Genomic DNA, 15,499 nt, shown 5'->3' on the forward strand with positions numbered 1-15,499 from the left:
TATTATCTGACTCTTGAAATAAAGAATTCTGATTTTTGGTTTAGGGGTCAGTCACTTCAGAGGTAGAAGTGATTGCTGTCTTTGGCCAGTAAGCGGGGAGGTAACAAGTCCCAGGTCCATGTAATAAATGACAGGATATGCTAGGAGAAACAGACATCCTGGAAATAAATGAGGAAGAGCCTCATTGGTCTTTGATGGGTCTATGTTCATCTCTTGACCATGCTTCCCTCACATTGCTGTAGCTGGTGCAGAGTTGGGAACTCAGAAGCTTCTCATTCATTGAGGGATGGATAGAAAGGAGCTGGCTGGCCATGTGAGTTAGACAGAAAGGCTGGGTGGGGACAAGCTAGGCAGAGTGTGGGAGTGAGCTGCTCTATTAGAGAAACCATGCACGCTCAGACTCATGCCCAGAGGTCATCAGTGCTGGAGTGTGGGGTGAGGCAGGGTGGGAGCTGGGGCTGAAGCACCAAGATGGTGGTGTTGTGCTAGAGAAGGTGTATGGTTCATCCTCCAACTCCTTCATGGTTTTTGGGCATGGGCCTGAGAAAGCTTTCTGTGAGAAACTGAGAGTCCGGTGGGTGTGTCTGTCCTGTGGTGGTGGTGGAGGCTGTGACTGGATAGGAGGCTGGACAAAGCCAGATTCAATACTGGCTCAGGACCTAGTCATCTTCCGAGCTGACTGTGGCCAGCGGCTGGGTGGATCTCAGGCCCGCAGAGAAGAATGTGCTTGGGGGCCTTTGGTTCACTTTTTGAACAAGTAAATGCATTATTATCATTTTTTTAAAAAAAAGTTTAATTAAGTGTGTGCATATGTGTGTGTGCGTGCGTATGTTTATGTACATGCATATCCCAAACAATGCGCATGGAGACCAGAGGACAGCTTGTAGGAATGGGTTCTCTACCACCCTGTGGATCCCAGGGATCAACTTCGGTTGTCAGGGTTTGATGGCAGATGCCTTTTCCTACTGGACCATCTTATCTGCTCCTAATAATTTTTTTAAAAAGTCTCTCCTGCCTTTCCCTTCCTTGTTCATTACCCGCTCCCTTTTACCCCGGCCTTCTCATTCTCTTACTCTCCCTCCATTCTCTCTCCTTTCCTGGGGATGGAATCCAGGACTTTGTGAGAGCTAGGTAAGCTCTCCACTGCTGAGTCACACACACCTACAGGGCCATTTTCCCATTTTTTTTTTTTTAAATAGCAAGTTAACGATTTGACTGGCTACTAAGGTGTAGTTTCATAAATGCACCAGTTACCTGAGACCCTCACAATAAATTATCACACCCTGAGAGTACAGCAACAGAAACATTCTGGGTACCAGCGGCAGCTGTGCTCCCACTGGGGGTTCTGGGGAGAATCCTTGTCTCTTACAGTCTCCCCAGAAAAACATCCAAAGCCGGGCATGGTGATATACCGTCATCCCAGTACTCAGGAGGCTGTGACGGAAGGATTGTGAGTTTCAAGTCAGCCTTGAGCTAACAGGTTCAGCCCTGTCTGAAACAACCAGCTGTGTATCCATGTGGATTTGAATGCATGTGTGCACACGAATGTCGTCACAGCAACGTTGCTTTGTCCCATCAGTGGATGAGTGGATAGGACAATGAGATGGAATAGCGTTTGAAAGAATGACGTTCAGTCATGCTGCAACCTGTGTGGCAGAAGCCAGACACAAAAGGCCACGTCATGTATACAACACATCCAGAGTCCATGGAAACAGAAAGTGAATCAGTCATTCCCTCTGGCTGGGATATGATGGAGAGAAGGGTATAGGGGAAGCTTGTGAGTTGTGGAGTATGGTATTTCTTTTTGAACTGGTTAAGGTATTCTAAAATTGGGCCAGCAAGATGGCTCAGTGGGTAAAGGCACTTGCCACAAACTCTGACAACTTGAGTTCAATCCCTGGGTCCCACGCAGGGGAAGGAGAGAACCAACTCCCACAAAGTTGAGTTCTGACCTTCACACATGCACTGTGACACATGCCAACTCATGTACAGTAAATAAATAAGTAAACATAATAAAAAAATTTAGGGTTTTGTTTTGTTTAGGACAGAGTGTCAACTGTCCTGGAACTCTCTCTGGTAGATCATACTGGTCTCAGACTCGGAGATCTCCTGCCTCTGCCTCCCTAGTGCTGGGATTAAATGACATGCACCACCACAACCTGGCTAAAATTTAGTTTCTTAAATCCATGGTGGGGATAGCTGAACAAGTCTATGGATACACCAAAAGCCATGGACATGTTCTATGGCAGTCTCAGCCCACAATTTTACAATTTAAGAAACTGGAGACTGGCGGGCAGTGGTGGAGCACACCTTTAATCCCAGCACTTGGGAGGCAGAGGCAGGCGGATTTCTGAGTTCGAGGCCAGCCTGGTCTACAGAGTGAGTTCCAGTCTCTCTCTCTCTCTCTCTCTCTCTCTCTCTCTCTCTCTCTCTCTCTCTCTCTCTCACACACACACACACACACACACACACATACACACACACACTCATTTGCTGTTTGTGTCCTTGGTTTTTGACAGGAGACAGAAGAGAACAAGACAAAGGGCTTTGATTACTTACTGAAGGCGGCAGAAGCTGGTGACAGGCAGTCCATGATTCTAGTGGCCCGAGCTTTTGACACTGGCCTGAACCTCGGCCCAGACAGGTACTGTGACTGTCACCTGGTGATAGTGGGGTAATCTGGGCCACTCGAGATGCTTTTCCTTTCATTCAGGGTGGACATGGGTTCTAGCTCTGTCTGTTACCAATCCAGCGACCTTCAATAAGTTACCTCCCTGGCCTGTTTCTTTGTTTGGTGAAGTAGGAATAATGATAGCATCTATCGCTAGATGATCCCATGAAGATCAAATACCTTCCTCACAGTGCCTGACAGAGAAAGCATGCAATAGATGGCAGCTGTTTTGTCAGGATCTGTAAAGATTTGCTTTGGGGGGAAAAATCAGAAACGTTATGTAGTTCAGTTTGATTGTCCGTAGAGAGTAGAGTGTGGGGTGACTTTTGACTGCCTTTTTCTGCTCGTTTGTAAAAGTGTGGGGCTTTTCTACACCCACCCTTGCTCTGGAGACCTAGTATATTTATTAATAAGCTTCTTGCACTGTAGCTGGGCAGGGTTCACATCTATTCTAATCTTACTCTGCTACCTACTACTCAGCCACGTGTCCTGTTACCTGACATCTTAGTCCCTCTCTGGCTGCTCCTGTTCCATCCATGTCCTCATGGCAATTCTCCTGGTAACCTCATGGGGAGTTGCCTCTCTCCCTCTGGTCCCCACTAGAGACCCTCTCACTGGAATCAGAAGTTCTGCCTCCTCTTCTCCTGCTCAGCTATTGGCTGATCAACTCTTTATTAACCAATCGTAGGTGATGGAGAACAGTCTTTGTATACCATTGAGACAGGAGATGCTTGACAATGCCATTGTCTGCCCTGCAACCAGATATGTGGGCACAGAAATCAGCATCTGAATACACAGTGCACAAGACTGTCTCTCAGCACTTGCTTTGATTGCATTCTTATGATGCAGCATTAGCTATTAAACTGAGGGCCTCTCTGGCAGTACTCTGACACTGAGCTCTATCACGGTCTTCTTTATATTTCCTGACTAAAAAGAGTGAGACAGAAGGAGGAAGCTCTGGGTACATTTCCCTAGTGTTTCTGAGGCTCATGAAGGTGCAGCAAACCAACTGTCAGTATTCCTCATGCAACCTTCAGGCTGAAATGCTGGGGCCGGTTTCTGCAGTGTGAGGAACGGAAGGTGTCTGGCTTCCTCTTGGCTCCTTGGTGTGGCATGAGAGATCATTGAATCCAAGAGCAGAAGTCAGTGATAGAATTGATCTCATAATGGGACTCATTGCTGGTTCTCTGTGGATCCCACAGGAGCCTTCCAAGACCTTCTAGAAGGGAAGGAGAAGAATACTTCCTTTTTCTGTATGTCCATGCTGTGATAACTGAGCAGGGACTGTCTCTGTAGTGTCAGGAATTCATCTCCTGGGCTGGAGAGATAGCTTGATCAGTAAATTGTTTGACTTGGACATGAGGAATTGAATTTGATGCCCTAGAACACATTCAGAAAACTCTGAATGGAAATTGGTAGATCTCTGGGTTTCTTCACAAGGTTCAGGTTAGTGATAGACCTTGTCTCAAAAGGAAAAAACAGAACAAAACACCAAAGTAGATAGCACCTGCAGAAGGACACTCATTTGGCCTTCACCATCTGGCTTTCTTCATACACACAATCACATGCACACGAATCATCCATGCACACACATAGCCAATACCTGAGGAACCACACCATGGTTGTCTGCTGGCCAACACATGCACACATGCATGCACACACGCATGTGTACACACACACACACACACAGAGGACTTTTTCTTGACTGGGGTTCCAAAGAAACCCAGACATAGAGTCAAAAACTTTGGCATGTGACATCTGGCCTCTCTGTGCCAGGTGTCTGCAGTAGCAAATGCTCTTGGAGAGCACTTTGAAAGGGTGATCTGATGTCACCAAGGTGTCACCGAGGACTCCCTCACGCCTCCTCTTGGTGCAGAGTGCAGGGCCTGGCTCACTGCTTCTCAGGATGAGTAGCACGGACATGACAGGTTGTGGATTGTGTGGATGACTAACCAGCTGTTCTGAGAAATGGAGAGACTTGCCTGAAGTCACCTACATGCTGAGTAATCAACTTTATGTGAAAGACTAAGTAGAACCAAGGTTACCTCCTAGACATCGGGCTTGCCAGCTGAATGCTTGCATTTATTTAGTCAACCAACACACCTTCATGGAGTCTTTGTTCCTGGCCAGGTCCTGGAAGCATAGCAGTAAATGACACACAAGGCTCTTTCCTTCTTAAGGCTCATATTCTGATGAAATAAGGCCACAAAACCAACAAGACAAGGAATCGATGGCCAGTCACAGTAATAGGAAGCTAAATATTTGCAGACAGCATCTTAGAAGGGTGATTTAGCTGGAAGGATGCAAACTCTGGTATGGACAGAGCTGGGGAAGAGATGTTCCAGGTTCGAGACAACAAAGGTTCAGGGGCAGGCAGGTACTGGCTTGGGAGGATTGCAGATCTGGCATGGAAGGGGTTAAGCTGGCATAGAGTAGAGGGTGGAGGAAGCCAAGGCCAGGCAGTCAGGAAGAAAGTCATCTAGAGCCACTGTTCTTGGCACACTTCAGGATGCTGTAGCCCTTCTGTCTGTCAGACTCTCTCTGCCTTTTGACAATGTACAGTAAACAATCCCTCAGACAGGTGACACCCAGAGAGAAGCAGCCAGCTGGGTCTGTCAGCTCTATGGTGTGTGTTGTGAAGCCTTAGCTGGGACTTAAGTGTCCCCTTGGCAGTTTGGCTTATGTGTGTTACTGTAGATTAAGGAGCTGGAGATCCAGTAATACAGTCTCCATGTGCAGTGGAGAACAGGGCCAGCCGGCCCAGGCAGAGCCTAGCGGGGCAGAGCCTAGGGGGCCAGAGCCTAGCGGGGCAGAGCCTAGCAGGGCAGAGCCTAGGGGGGCAGAGCCTAGCAGGGCTGGCTGACTGGTGGTAGATCCAGAAGTCCTAGTCCTTGGGAGACTGAGGTAAAAGCATGGCTCTCACAGGCAAGGCTAGCCTACATAGGCCTTGTTACCAGATAAAGAAATAGGGGTCTGGCTTATTTCTGTTAGTTCAGATGGTTCTAGAGCAGGAGTTCTCACAACTGTGGGTCACAACCCCTTTGTAGTTGAATGACTCTTTCACAGGGGCCACCTAAGATCATCGGAAAACACAGACATTTACAATTCATAACAGTAGCAAAATTACGGTTATGAAGTGACAACAAGAGTAATTTTATGGTTGGGCATCATGACAACACGAAGAACTGCATTAAAGGGTCACAGCATTAGGAAGATTGAGAACCGCTGTTCCAGAGGCTTCAGCATTGCCCCTCACCTACCACCCTTTCTGCCTCTCAGGGCAGCATAGCAGGGTCACGGGCTCTGCAATAGCTAGGCCACAGGATACCTCGGTACAGTCCTAGACCAATGTTACCCTTCCTCAAGGTATTCTCCTTCATCGGTGAAAGAGCTGTGATTCTGTACCAGCTTTGTTAAGGGAAGATCCCTTAACAATACAGAAACTGAGGCCAGGCGGTGGCAGCACATGCCTTTGATGTCAGCACTTAGGAGGTAGAGGCAGGGAGATCTCTGATTTTAATGCCAGCCTAGCCTATGGAGCAAATTCCAGGACTGCCAGGGCTACACAGAGAAACCCTGTCTTGAAAACCCCGAAAGGAGAAAAGGGAAGGAAGAAACTGGGGTTAGAGAGTTTACACAGAGATTAAGAGTACTTCCTGTTCTTCCAGAGGACCCGAGTTTGGTTCCCAGCACGCAATATTCACAACCACATGTACCTCCAGCCCCAGGGGATCTGGTCCCTTTTAGCCTCCATGTACACCTATGTATGAATTCAGGGACACATAAATCCAAATTCAAAAAAAAAAACCATAAACATAAAAAGTCTACAGTACGAAGGTATTGCTTAGATGTGGTGGCCTTTGGTACTATAGTTTGTAGCTCAGAGGTAGTGGTCCCTCTGGGATCCCAGGCTTGCTCTTCCAGCTCAGTGGTCCTCTGCCTTCCCACCCCATTGCCATGGTAATATTCTTCTCCCCTCCTGTCTCCTGGCAAGGTGTCAAGACTGGTCAGAAGCCTTGCACTGGTACAATACGGCCCTGGAGACGACGGACTGCGATGAAGGCGGGGAATACGATGGGATACAGGACGAGCCCCAGTATGCACTGCTGGCCAGGGAGGCGGAGATGCTGCTCACCGGGGGATTTGGATTGGATAAGAACCCCCAAAGATCAGGTGAGGCCCAAGACCTTCCCTGAAGCAGGGTAGGGCTGGTGAAGGTCTATAGTTCTCATCCCACTGGGATTAGGACAGGTTACCACATAAATTGCTTTCCACAGTAGGGGACTCTAAGAACCTGGGATGTAGATGAACATTTTAATTTTACTTTGTGGGCTGGAGAGATGGCTCAGTGGTTTAGAGCACTGACTGCTCTTCCAGAGGTCCTGAGTTCAATTCCCAGCAACCACATGGTGGCTCACAACCATCTGCAGTATGATCTGACTCCCTCTTCTGGTGTGTCTGAAGACAGCTACAGTGTACTCATATAAATTAAATAAATAAATCTTAATTTTACTTTGCTATATTATATGTATGTGTATATACACACACACACACACATATATATGAGTGTTTACCTACACATGTTTGCCTAGTACCCTTAGAGGCCAGAAGAGAGTTGGATCCCCTGGAACTGGAGTTATCAGGTGGTTGAGAGCTGCCACGTGGTTTTGGGGAATTAAACTGGGGTTCTCTGCAAGAGCAGCAGATGCTCTAACTGCTGAGCCATCTCTCCAGCCTTGATTTTTTTTTCCTTTGGTTCAGTGTGATTATACAGCCTTGGCTGGCCTGGAGTTCACTGTATAAATCAGGCTGGCCAGAGATCCACCTGCCTCCTAAGAGCAGATTTGAGGTATGCATCACTATGACTAGCAAGATTTACTTTATTGTTTCAGGCTTGTGGCAGTGAAGTAGAGGAGGGTAGACAGAGAGATACCTGAGGAGGCTGGAAGAACCTGTCTGATCCCGTGAAGCTGGAGTTAGAGATGGTTGGGAGCTAGCTTATGTGAGTGCTAGGAACGCAACTCTGGTCCCTTGCTATTAACTCCTGCACCAGTTTCCCGGTCCCACACCTTTTTAAATCTTAATTCTTTGTTTGTTTGTTCCTTTCTTTCTTTCTTTCTTTCTTTCTTTCTTTCTTTCTTTCTTTCTTTCTTTCTTTCTTCATTCACTCATTCATTCATTCATTCATTCAGAGATGGAGTCTCATGTGGGCCAGTGGATCTCAAACTCACTGTGTAGCTAAGAGTGACCTTGGACTTCTGATCTTTTTGACTGCCCCTCCCATGTGATAACATTATAGGCAGGAGCTCAAGTATGAGGACCTGAATTTGGATACCAAAACCCACATAAAAATACAGGGTGTGGGCCAGGCAGTGATGGTACACACCTTTAATTCTAGCACTCAGGAGGTAGGCAAGCGGGTCCCTGAGTTCAAAGCCAACCTGGTCTGCAAATAGAATTCCAGGACAGCCAAAGCTTCACAGAGAAGCCCTGTTTTGGGGACTGTTATGGGGAGAGCAGGATGTGATATTTATATCTATTATCCCAGCCTTGGCCTGCCAACGAGAAGTGGATCGTGGGGGGGTGGGGGTGGCCAGCCAGTGTAGCTGAAATAGCAAGCTCCAGGTTCAATGGGAGAGAGACCCTGCCTCAAGAAAATAAGGAGACAACAAAAAGTAAGGGGTCTGAGGTCATGCTGGCAACCTAAGTTTGATCATCAGAACCCATGTAAAGGTGGAAGGGGAGAAGTGACTCCACAGAATTGTCCTCTGACCTCACACCTACACCATGGCACATACCCCCCTCCCCCAATATTTAAACAAAATAAGGGGGCAGGGGAGAGGTAGACAAGGGCTTCTCTCATCAAAATATAATAATTTATGTATACATAAATTAAATAAGAATACAGTCAGTGACTCACACCTTTAATCCCAGCACTTGGGAGGCAGAGGCAGGCAGATTTCTAAGTTCAAGGCCAGAACTCAGAGTGAGTTCCAGGACAGCCAAGGCTACACAGAGAAACCCTGTCTCAAAAAACAAATAAAAAAAAATTCAGTCAGTCCTCCCAACCACAGATTTTGCATCCATACCTATTACTTATTTTGTGTGTTTCCATATACATGTATACACCACAGCACATGTGTGAGAACCAGAGGGTAGTGTATAGGAGTCAGTTCTTTCTTTCTATCATGTGGGTCCCAGTGATCAACATGAGGCCATCAAGCTCGGCAGCAAGTGCCTTTACCTGATGAACCGTCTCCCCAGCCTCCCCCAAAGGAGGAATCTTTTAAATTGTACTTGTAAAGCTTGTTATGATGGTGCACACCTGTAAACCAGCCCTGAGGGGGCTGATGGAGATTCCAAGCTTCAGGCCAGTCTGGGCTACATAGACCCTGCCCCCAAAAGGCAAAACTATTTGCATCTGTATTCAATTAAACATAGACTTTTCCTGCTATCCTTCTTCATATTTGTTACATTTCCATTGCTGTGGTAGGCTGCCCTGACAAAAACAACTTAAAGAAGAAAGGATTTATTTTGGTTTATGTGTCCAGAAGTGATTTTGGCTTATAGTTCACCATGGTGGGAGGCTTGGCATCAAGAGCCAGAGACTGTCCCAGTAGTTGGGAAGCAAGATGATCTGATGTCATCCACACAGGAAGCAGAGAGGGAAAACAGGAAGTGGGGCAGGCCATAAAACCTCGAAGCTGACATACTTCCTCCTGTAAGGCTCTTCTTCCTAAATGCTCTGTACCCTTCCCAGAGAGCATCACCAGCTGAGGATGGATGTTCAAGCTGTGAGCCCATGGGGGACATTCCATTCGAGCCACAACATTCTCTAGAGAGCATAGCACATCTCCATACATGGCACCTGCATTGCGTTTGGCTGTCCAAGTAATTGATTAGAGTAAAGAGGAGAAGATGCATAGGCCATACATAAATAGGACACTCTCTGACTTGAGCAGATTTTGCTATGCTTGGTGGATCCTGGAAACACCCTCCCCCCAGTGAAGGGCAATTAGAATACATTAGAATTTATGGACAGGTTTTGCAGTTTTAAAAATGAGGCTGAAGTTTTCATAATATTTCATCTCCCATCACTTTGTCAAACTTTATACAACCTCATACCCTAAAAGACATCCTGTACTAGTTAGCACTTCTAGTATCTGCAACCCCTCCCCCCAAATCACTGATCCACTCTTTGTCAGTAAGAAATGGCCTTGCTGGCAGTGGTAGTACTCGCCTTTAATCCCAGCACTTGAGAGACAGAGGCAGCTGGATTTCTTTCAAGGTCAGCCTGATCTACAGAGTGAGTTCCAGGACAGCCAGGGCTAAACAGAGAAACCCTGTATCAAAAAAGAATTGGCCTGTTCAGGACTCAGTTTACAACTAGGATCACAAAATATGTGGCCTTTCGTGTCTGGCTTCCTTTACTTAGCATCTCACATCCTCGTCTCTGTTTTGAGACAAAACTTTGTGTAATCTAGCTGGTTATAAACATATCTCAGCCTAACCTGTAATTGCAGCACTCACTACCTTTCCTGGCTCATTCCTTCTATATAAGAAATATTTTTATCACCTGTGGGTGTGCACATTGGCGATCAGAGGACAACTTGTGAGGATTTGTCTCTCCGGCCACCATGTCCGTCCTAGGGACTGAACTCAGGAAATCAATCTGACAGCCATCGTCTTTGCGCATGGATTTCTTTTCTGTTGTCACTCTTTTATTACTTTTATTCTATTATCTTATAACTATTCTCTTTTATTACTGTTATTCTTGTATTACTAAATAATATGCCACTCAGTGAATGTACCATGTTTTATCTGCTATAATCTGATGGACACATTAGAGTTTTTAAAACTTTAAACTTTTTATTATTTTTATGTATGTATGTGTGAATGTATGGCAAGTGTGTATATAATCCCATGGAGTGCAGAAGAGGGTGTGGATCCCCAGCTGTAACTGGAGTTACAGGTAGTTGTGAGCTGCCCCATGAGGATACTGGGGACTGAGCTTGGGTCCTCTTAAAGGCAAGCAAGCTCTCTTAACTGCTAAGCCATCTCTCTAGTCCCTATCTTTTCAGTTTTGAGCTATCATTTAGACTGGTTGCCTTGGACAACAAATTCCTTTTCAGGGAGGGGGTGTGGCTCAGTGGGAGCAGGCAAGCTCTTGAGTCCCACAGCAGCACCAGAGAGTAGAAGAGTGCTCTGGCTTTCATCATATGCTACCCCCAGAGACTTGGATTATACCGTACAGCTTGTGTTGCTATAGAAACCTCAGATGCCCTTTGGGGTGGGATGAAGTTTGCTAGCTTGATGGAGATAAGTGGCTCAACGCTTTGTCCCCTACTCTGCTCTCTTTCAGGAGACTTGTATACCCAGGCGGCCGAGGCAGCAATGGAAGCCATGAAGGGCCGGCTAGCCAACCAGTACTACGAGAAGGCTGAAGAGGCCTGGGCCCAGATGGAGGAATAACTGTCCCACAGGATCACTGCCAAGGAGAAGGGCTGGGGGTGGGGGGTGGGACTCATTTCTTTTGGGAGGGGAGAAGTAGTTTTGTTATGGTATAAATTCACTTTTGTATTCCATTTTTTTTGACTCTTGACAGTCTTTGCAACTGGCAGAGACATTATAACTGCTCTTTTAAGGGTGGTATTTTGGGGGAGTAAGGGATTGAAGATGCAGGAAAATTTTTCCCCATTTTTCTTTTTTGGTCCTGAGATGTAAGCAAGTATCTTTCTGTCTGAATGAGCAGACAATATCAGGGCTTCTCTCGCCAGCCTTTGCAGGCAGGACTCACATCTCAGGGTCTCCAGGCCACGTGCTGGGAATCCAAATGGAGAACAGAGACCTTTCTATTAACTTTCCACGATGGGTCTTTCTTTTAATTTTGAGAGGGGTATGTGATATTTTTTTTTTCCTCCAGTGGATGTGAGATGGTTCAATACCCAGGCTCCTTCTTGCTGGGGGAGATATTTATATAACTCTTTCACCTAATGTCCTTCCACTGGGCACGTGATTTCTTGGCATCCATCTAAATTCCATTTTTTTTTTAAAGACCTCCTATCTACTATAAATTTTACAAAACAGGTTTGGCCTTTATACATGCATATTTACTACCTCCGAGTCCTGCATTGGGGGATGTGGAAGCAGCTGTACCTCAAAGCTTTCACAGTAAGACCATGGCTTAGGAGCTGGGCGACTTTCCTCCAAACAGAAGTGCCCTCTGCACCCCATGGCCACATCTACTATGAGACTAAAGCATCCTTGTTCAGAATTCCGTGGCCATTTCTCAATGTGATGTTTCGTGGGCTCTGCCCTCAGCTGCTGTCTTTGACATTTTTTCTTGAAACTAGGTTTTACTTACTTGACTCTAGGTCATCTGCAGCAAGCGGCTTCCAGCTGCAGCCCCTGGGGATTTGTCTAAGATGTGTGGGAATGAAGGGACAGGAGTGTAAACACTGACTGGGTCTGGGCATTTCCCCAGGGTCAGTCTGGGACTTTGATGAGCTTTCTCTTTAAAAGGAGTTGGGATTTAATGGGAGTGTGATTTCAGCCACAGGGAAATGGCCCATTTTGATCCATGGACCAACTCTATCTTTGTTTAGAAAACAGAACAGCAGAATGGGACATGCAAGCCATTCTCACCTGGTGGCTAAAACAGGCCTTTTAAGGATTTCACTGTTGAGTCTGCCCAGTCAAAAACTTGTAGAAGCATTAGATTGTAAAGTCTAGAATATATGTCCTTTGAGGAAAAATCAGAGTCATTAACCTTGGAGGCTGGGAGCTGTGGTATACATCTGTAATCCTAGCAAAGTTTGTGGCCAGCCTGGGCTATGTAATGAGACCCTGCCCCCAAAAACAAACAACAAAAAGAGCCCGGTAGATGACTCATGGATGAAGTTCCTGCCGAACCTTGCCCGACAATCTGAGTTCTGTTCTTGGGACCCACATGTGGAAGCAGGGAATGAACTCCTGCAAATTATCTTCTGATCTTCACTTGTGTGGTGTGTCACAAGAGAGCCCCTCCCCACACACACACAACTGTAAGAGAAATTAAATAGCAAAAACTACCCTTGAAAACTCCTTCTAAAGCCAGGCAGTGGTGGCACACGCCTTTAATCCCAGCCCTTGGGAGGCAGAGACAGGTGGATTTCTGAGTTCGAGGCCAGCCTGGTCTTCAGAGTGAGTTCCAGGATAGCCTGGGCTACACAGAGAAACCCTGTCTCAAAAAAAGAAAAGAAAAGAAAAGAAAACTCCTTCTATCCACCTGCAAATTACAAAATCCCCGGGTTTGCGTTTGAAGCTGTAACATCTGATTCTCTATGACAGGTTGGCTCTTGTCCATTTTTCTTTTTTCTTTTTCTTTCTTTTTTTTTTTTTAGTGCCAGAACAGTAGCTGGCTTGCATTGTCCTATGGGTGTTCTAACATAGTGTATATGTTAAACATAAGAAGCAATTTATTGTGACATAATCTCTTAGAGTACCTGTCATATAAGTCATGGTGTGTGTGTGTGTGTGTGTGTGTGTGTGTGTGTGTGTCAACAGACAACCTCAGTGTTTTGTTCCTCAGGAGCTGGCCACCTTTTTCCATTGAGTCTCTCACAGGCCTAGAACTTGCCAAATATGCAATGCTGGCTGTCCGGTGAACTCCAGAGATCTGTCTGTCTTATCCTTCCTAATTCTGGAATTACAAACTCACATCCTTTACCCATTGATTAGTCCTTGTCTGGATCACTTAAAGCCTCGGGCCTGAAGCTCCCCCACCCACCTGGCCTTAATGTGAGGAAGTGGGCTCTTTCGCCTCCGGGAGGCTGGGACAGTCTGGGGCACAGCTAAGCAAATGCTTCTTTAGGACCCTTGCAAATGAAAAGGGAGCTTTGAGAGCCTGCTGTGTAATATTGGCACTTGGAGGCTGGCTGTGGCAGGATTGTGAGTTTGGAGCCAGCCTGGACTATTTACTAAGACTGTGTCTCAAAAAGAAAAAGTTCTGGGGACTGGAGAGATGACTCAGTGGTTAAGTGCATTTGCTGCTCTGCCTTAAGACCCAGGTTCAGCCGGGCGGTGGTGGCGCACGCCTTTAATCCTAGCACTTGGGAGGCGGAGGCAGGCGGATTTCCGAGTTCGAGGCCAGCCTGGTCTACATAGTGAGTACCAGGACAGCCGGAGTTACAGAGAGAAACCCTGTCTCGAAAAACCAAAAAAAAAAAAAAAAAAAGACCCAGGTTCAATTCCCAGCAACCACATGGCAGCCCACACCTGTCTGTAACTCCAGTTCTAAGGGATCCGATACTCTCACACAAACATCCAGACAAAATGCCAATGAATATAAAATAAAAATAAATCATAAAAAAAAAATGTAGTTCAAACCTGTAATCTCAGCACAGCACTTGGGGGGCGGGACTGAGGTGGAAGAAGGGTCACGTGAGTTCCATGCCAGCTTGGGCTACATCATGACTTCCAGTTACGCCTGAGTTACAGACTGAAATTCAGTCTTTAAAATTATATCAACTTGCAAGGTACTGAGGCTTTCCTGCAGAAATGGCTATTTCTCCTTCTAAATCTAGTCTTCTACCTTCAGAAGCTGGTCAGGGCGTCTTCCCTTTCCATATATGCTGGGCGTGACAAGAACAAGGCGACAGACAGGATTGAGCTCCCCAGCAGGGAGACTCTTATCAATTCTGTCTTCCAGGGCTCGAAGCAGGTAATAACCTAGATTAGCAGAGTTGATATGTGTACTTTCATCTCAAAGAGAAACCAGGCTTCAGTGGTGCTGCTCCCTAGAGGCTGAGCTGGAGCTAGGGGCCAGAGAGCTGCTGCTTCTTGAGGACTGTGGGAACGAAAGCATTTATTGTAATGTGATGGTGCATTCCATTTTGCAACAGGTTTTAGAGAAATTTAAATGAGATAGGATTGGAGTGAGTATGTGCCTAGCATACAGTCAAGGTCCTGGATTTGGGCCCCAGCACTGCAAATAAAACTACAAGCTTTATGGGTGTAAAAAAAGAGAAACATTCGCAGACTCACTGCTTCAGAATAATCCTGCTCCCTGCACCCTGGACTAACCGGACAGGTGAGCTGCCTTGGCTGCTTAGTGATTTCCCCATCTGTCCGTGCTGTCTGTCATCCCAGCATCTTGGTATCAGTAAGTATGGTTTGCAGATTCACAAATGTTTGCACAGGCATATGCAGCTTGAGATCGATGTGAATCAAGGAGTCGGGAGGACAAATGTGTCCATTCACTGCTTGGATCTGTGCCTCTTCCTTACATTTTGCCTCTGACCTCCCCAAGGCTGCAGTGTGGGTGAAATTGTGTGTATATCCGCGTCTAGCGTCTCTTTCCCTTCAGTTTGGGTTTTTCTAAACTGTCTCAAATCCACACATTCCCCCTCCCTATAAAAAACATACAAATCAAGAAATGGGGGAAGTATGTGTCTACATGGAGGCTGAAGTGAGCCACAGCGTGCATGGATCAAAGAGCAGGCATGCTCACCTTCAACATGAGTTCCATCACCCGCAGTGTGGGCCCAATGTTGTTCCATGCTGGGTTTTCATAGTAGACAAACATCTTAATGTGATACCCATTGATTTTTAACATCTGTAATAAATTCTAATAAAGAAAACCTTCCGGACCTGGCCCTTAAATGCTATCAGTTTGCTTTAGATTAAAATAAGTGGATGGAGGAGCTGGAGAGACGGCTCTGTGGTTAGGAGCACTGGCTGCTAATTTCAGAGAACCTGGATTCAACTCCCAGCACCCACATGGCAGCTCATAACTGCAACTCCAGTTCCAGGGGATCTGACATCCTCATCTAGACATACATGCAAGCA

At 46.3% G+C, this 15,499-nt stretch overlaps 1 protein-coding gene across 4 annotated transcripts in view; it reads left to right on the forward strand.

Annotated features, from left to right (window-relative positions):
- Eef2k (eukaryotic elongation factor 2 kinase) overlaps window positions 1-12,582 on the forward strand; it is a 62,099-nt gene extending 49,517 nt beyond the window's left edge. For 3 of the 4 annotated variants that reach the window (XM_031388145.1, XM_031388146.1, XM_031388147.1), the window contains 3 exons: window positions 2,520-2,644; window positions 6,666-6,844; window positions 11,034-12,582. In XM_031388145.1, coding sequence (XP_031244005.1) covers window positions 2,520-2,644; window positions 6,666-6,844; window positions 11,034-11,143 — 414 coding nt within the window. In that variant the 3' untranslated portion in view covers window positions 11,144-12,582. The remainder of the gene's footprint in view (window positions 1-2,519; window positions 2,645-6,665; window positions 6,845-11,033) is intronic. The other variant, XM_031388144.1, reaches the window with a different exon arrangement.
- Window positions 12,583-15,499: the final 2,917 nt, after the last annotated feature.

The sequence above is a fragment of the Mastomys coucha genome, unplaced genomic scaffold (assembly GCF_008632895.1).
Source record: "Mastomys coucha isolate ucsf_1 unplaced genomic scaffold, UCSF_Mcou_1 pScaffold21, whole genome shotgun sequence".
Taxonomy (NCBI): Eukaryota; Metazoa; Chordata; class Mammalia; order Rodentia; family Muridae; genus Mastomys; species Mastomys coucha.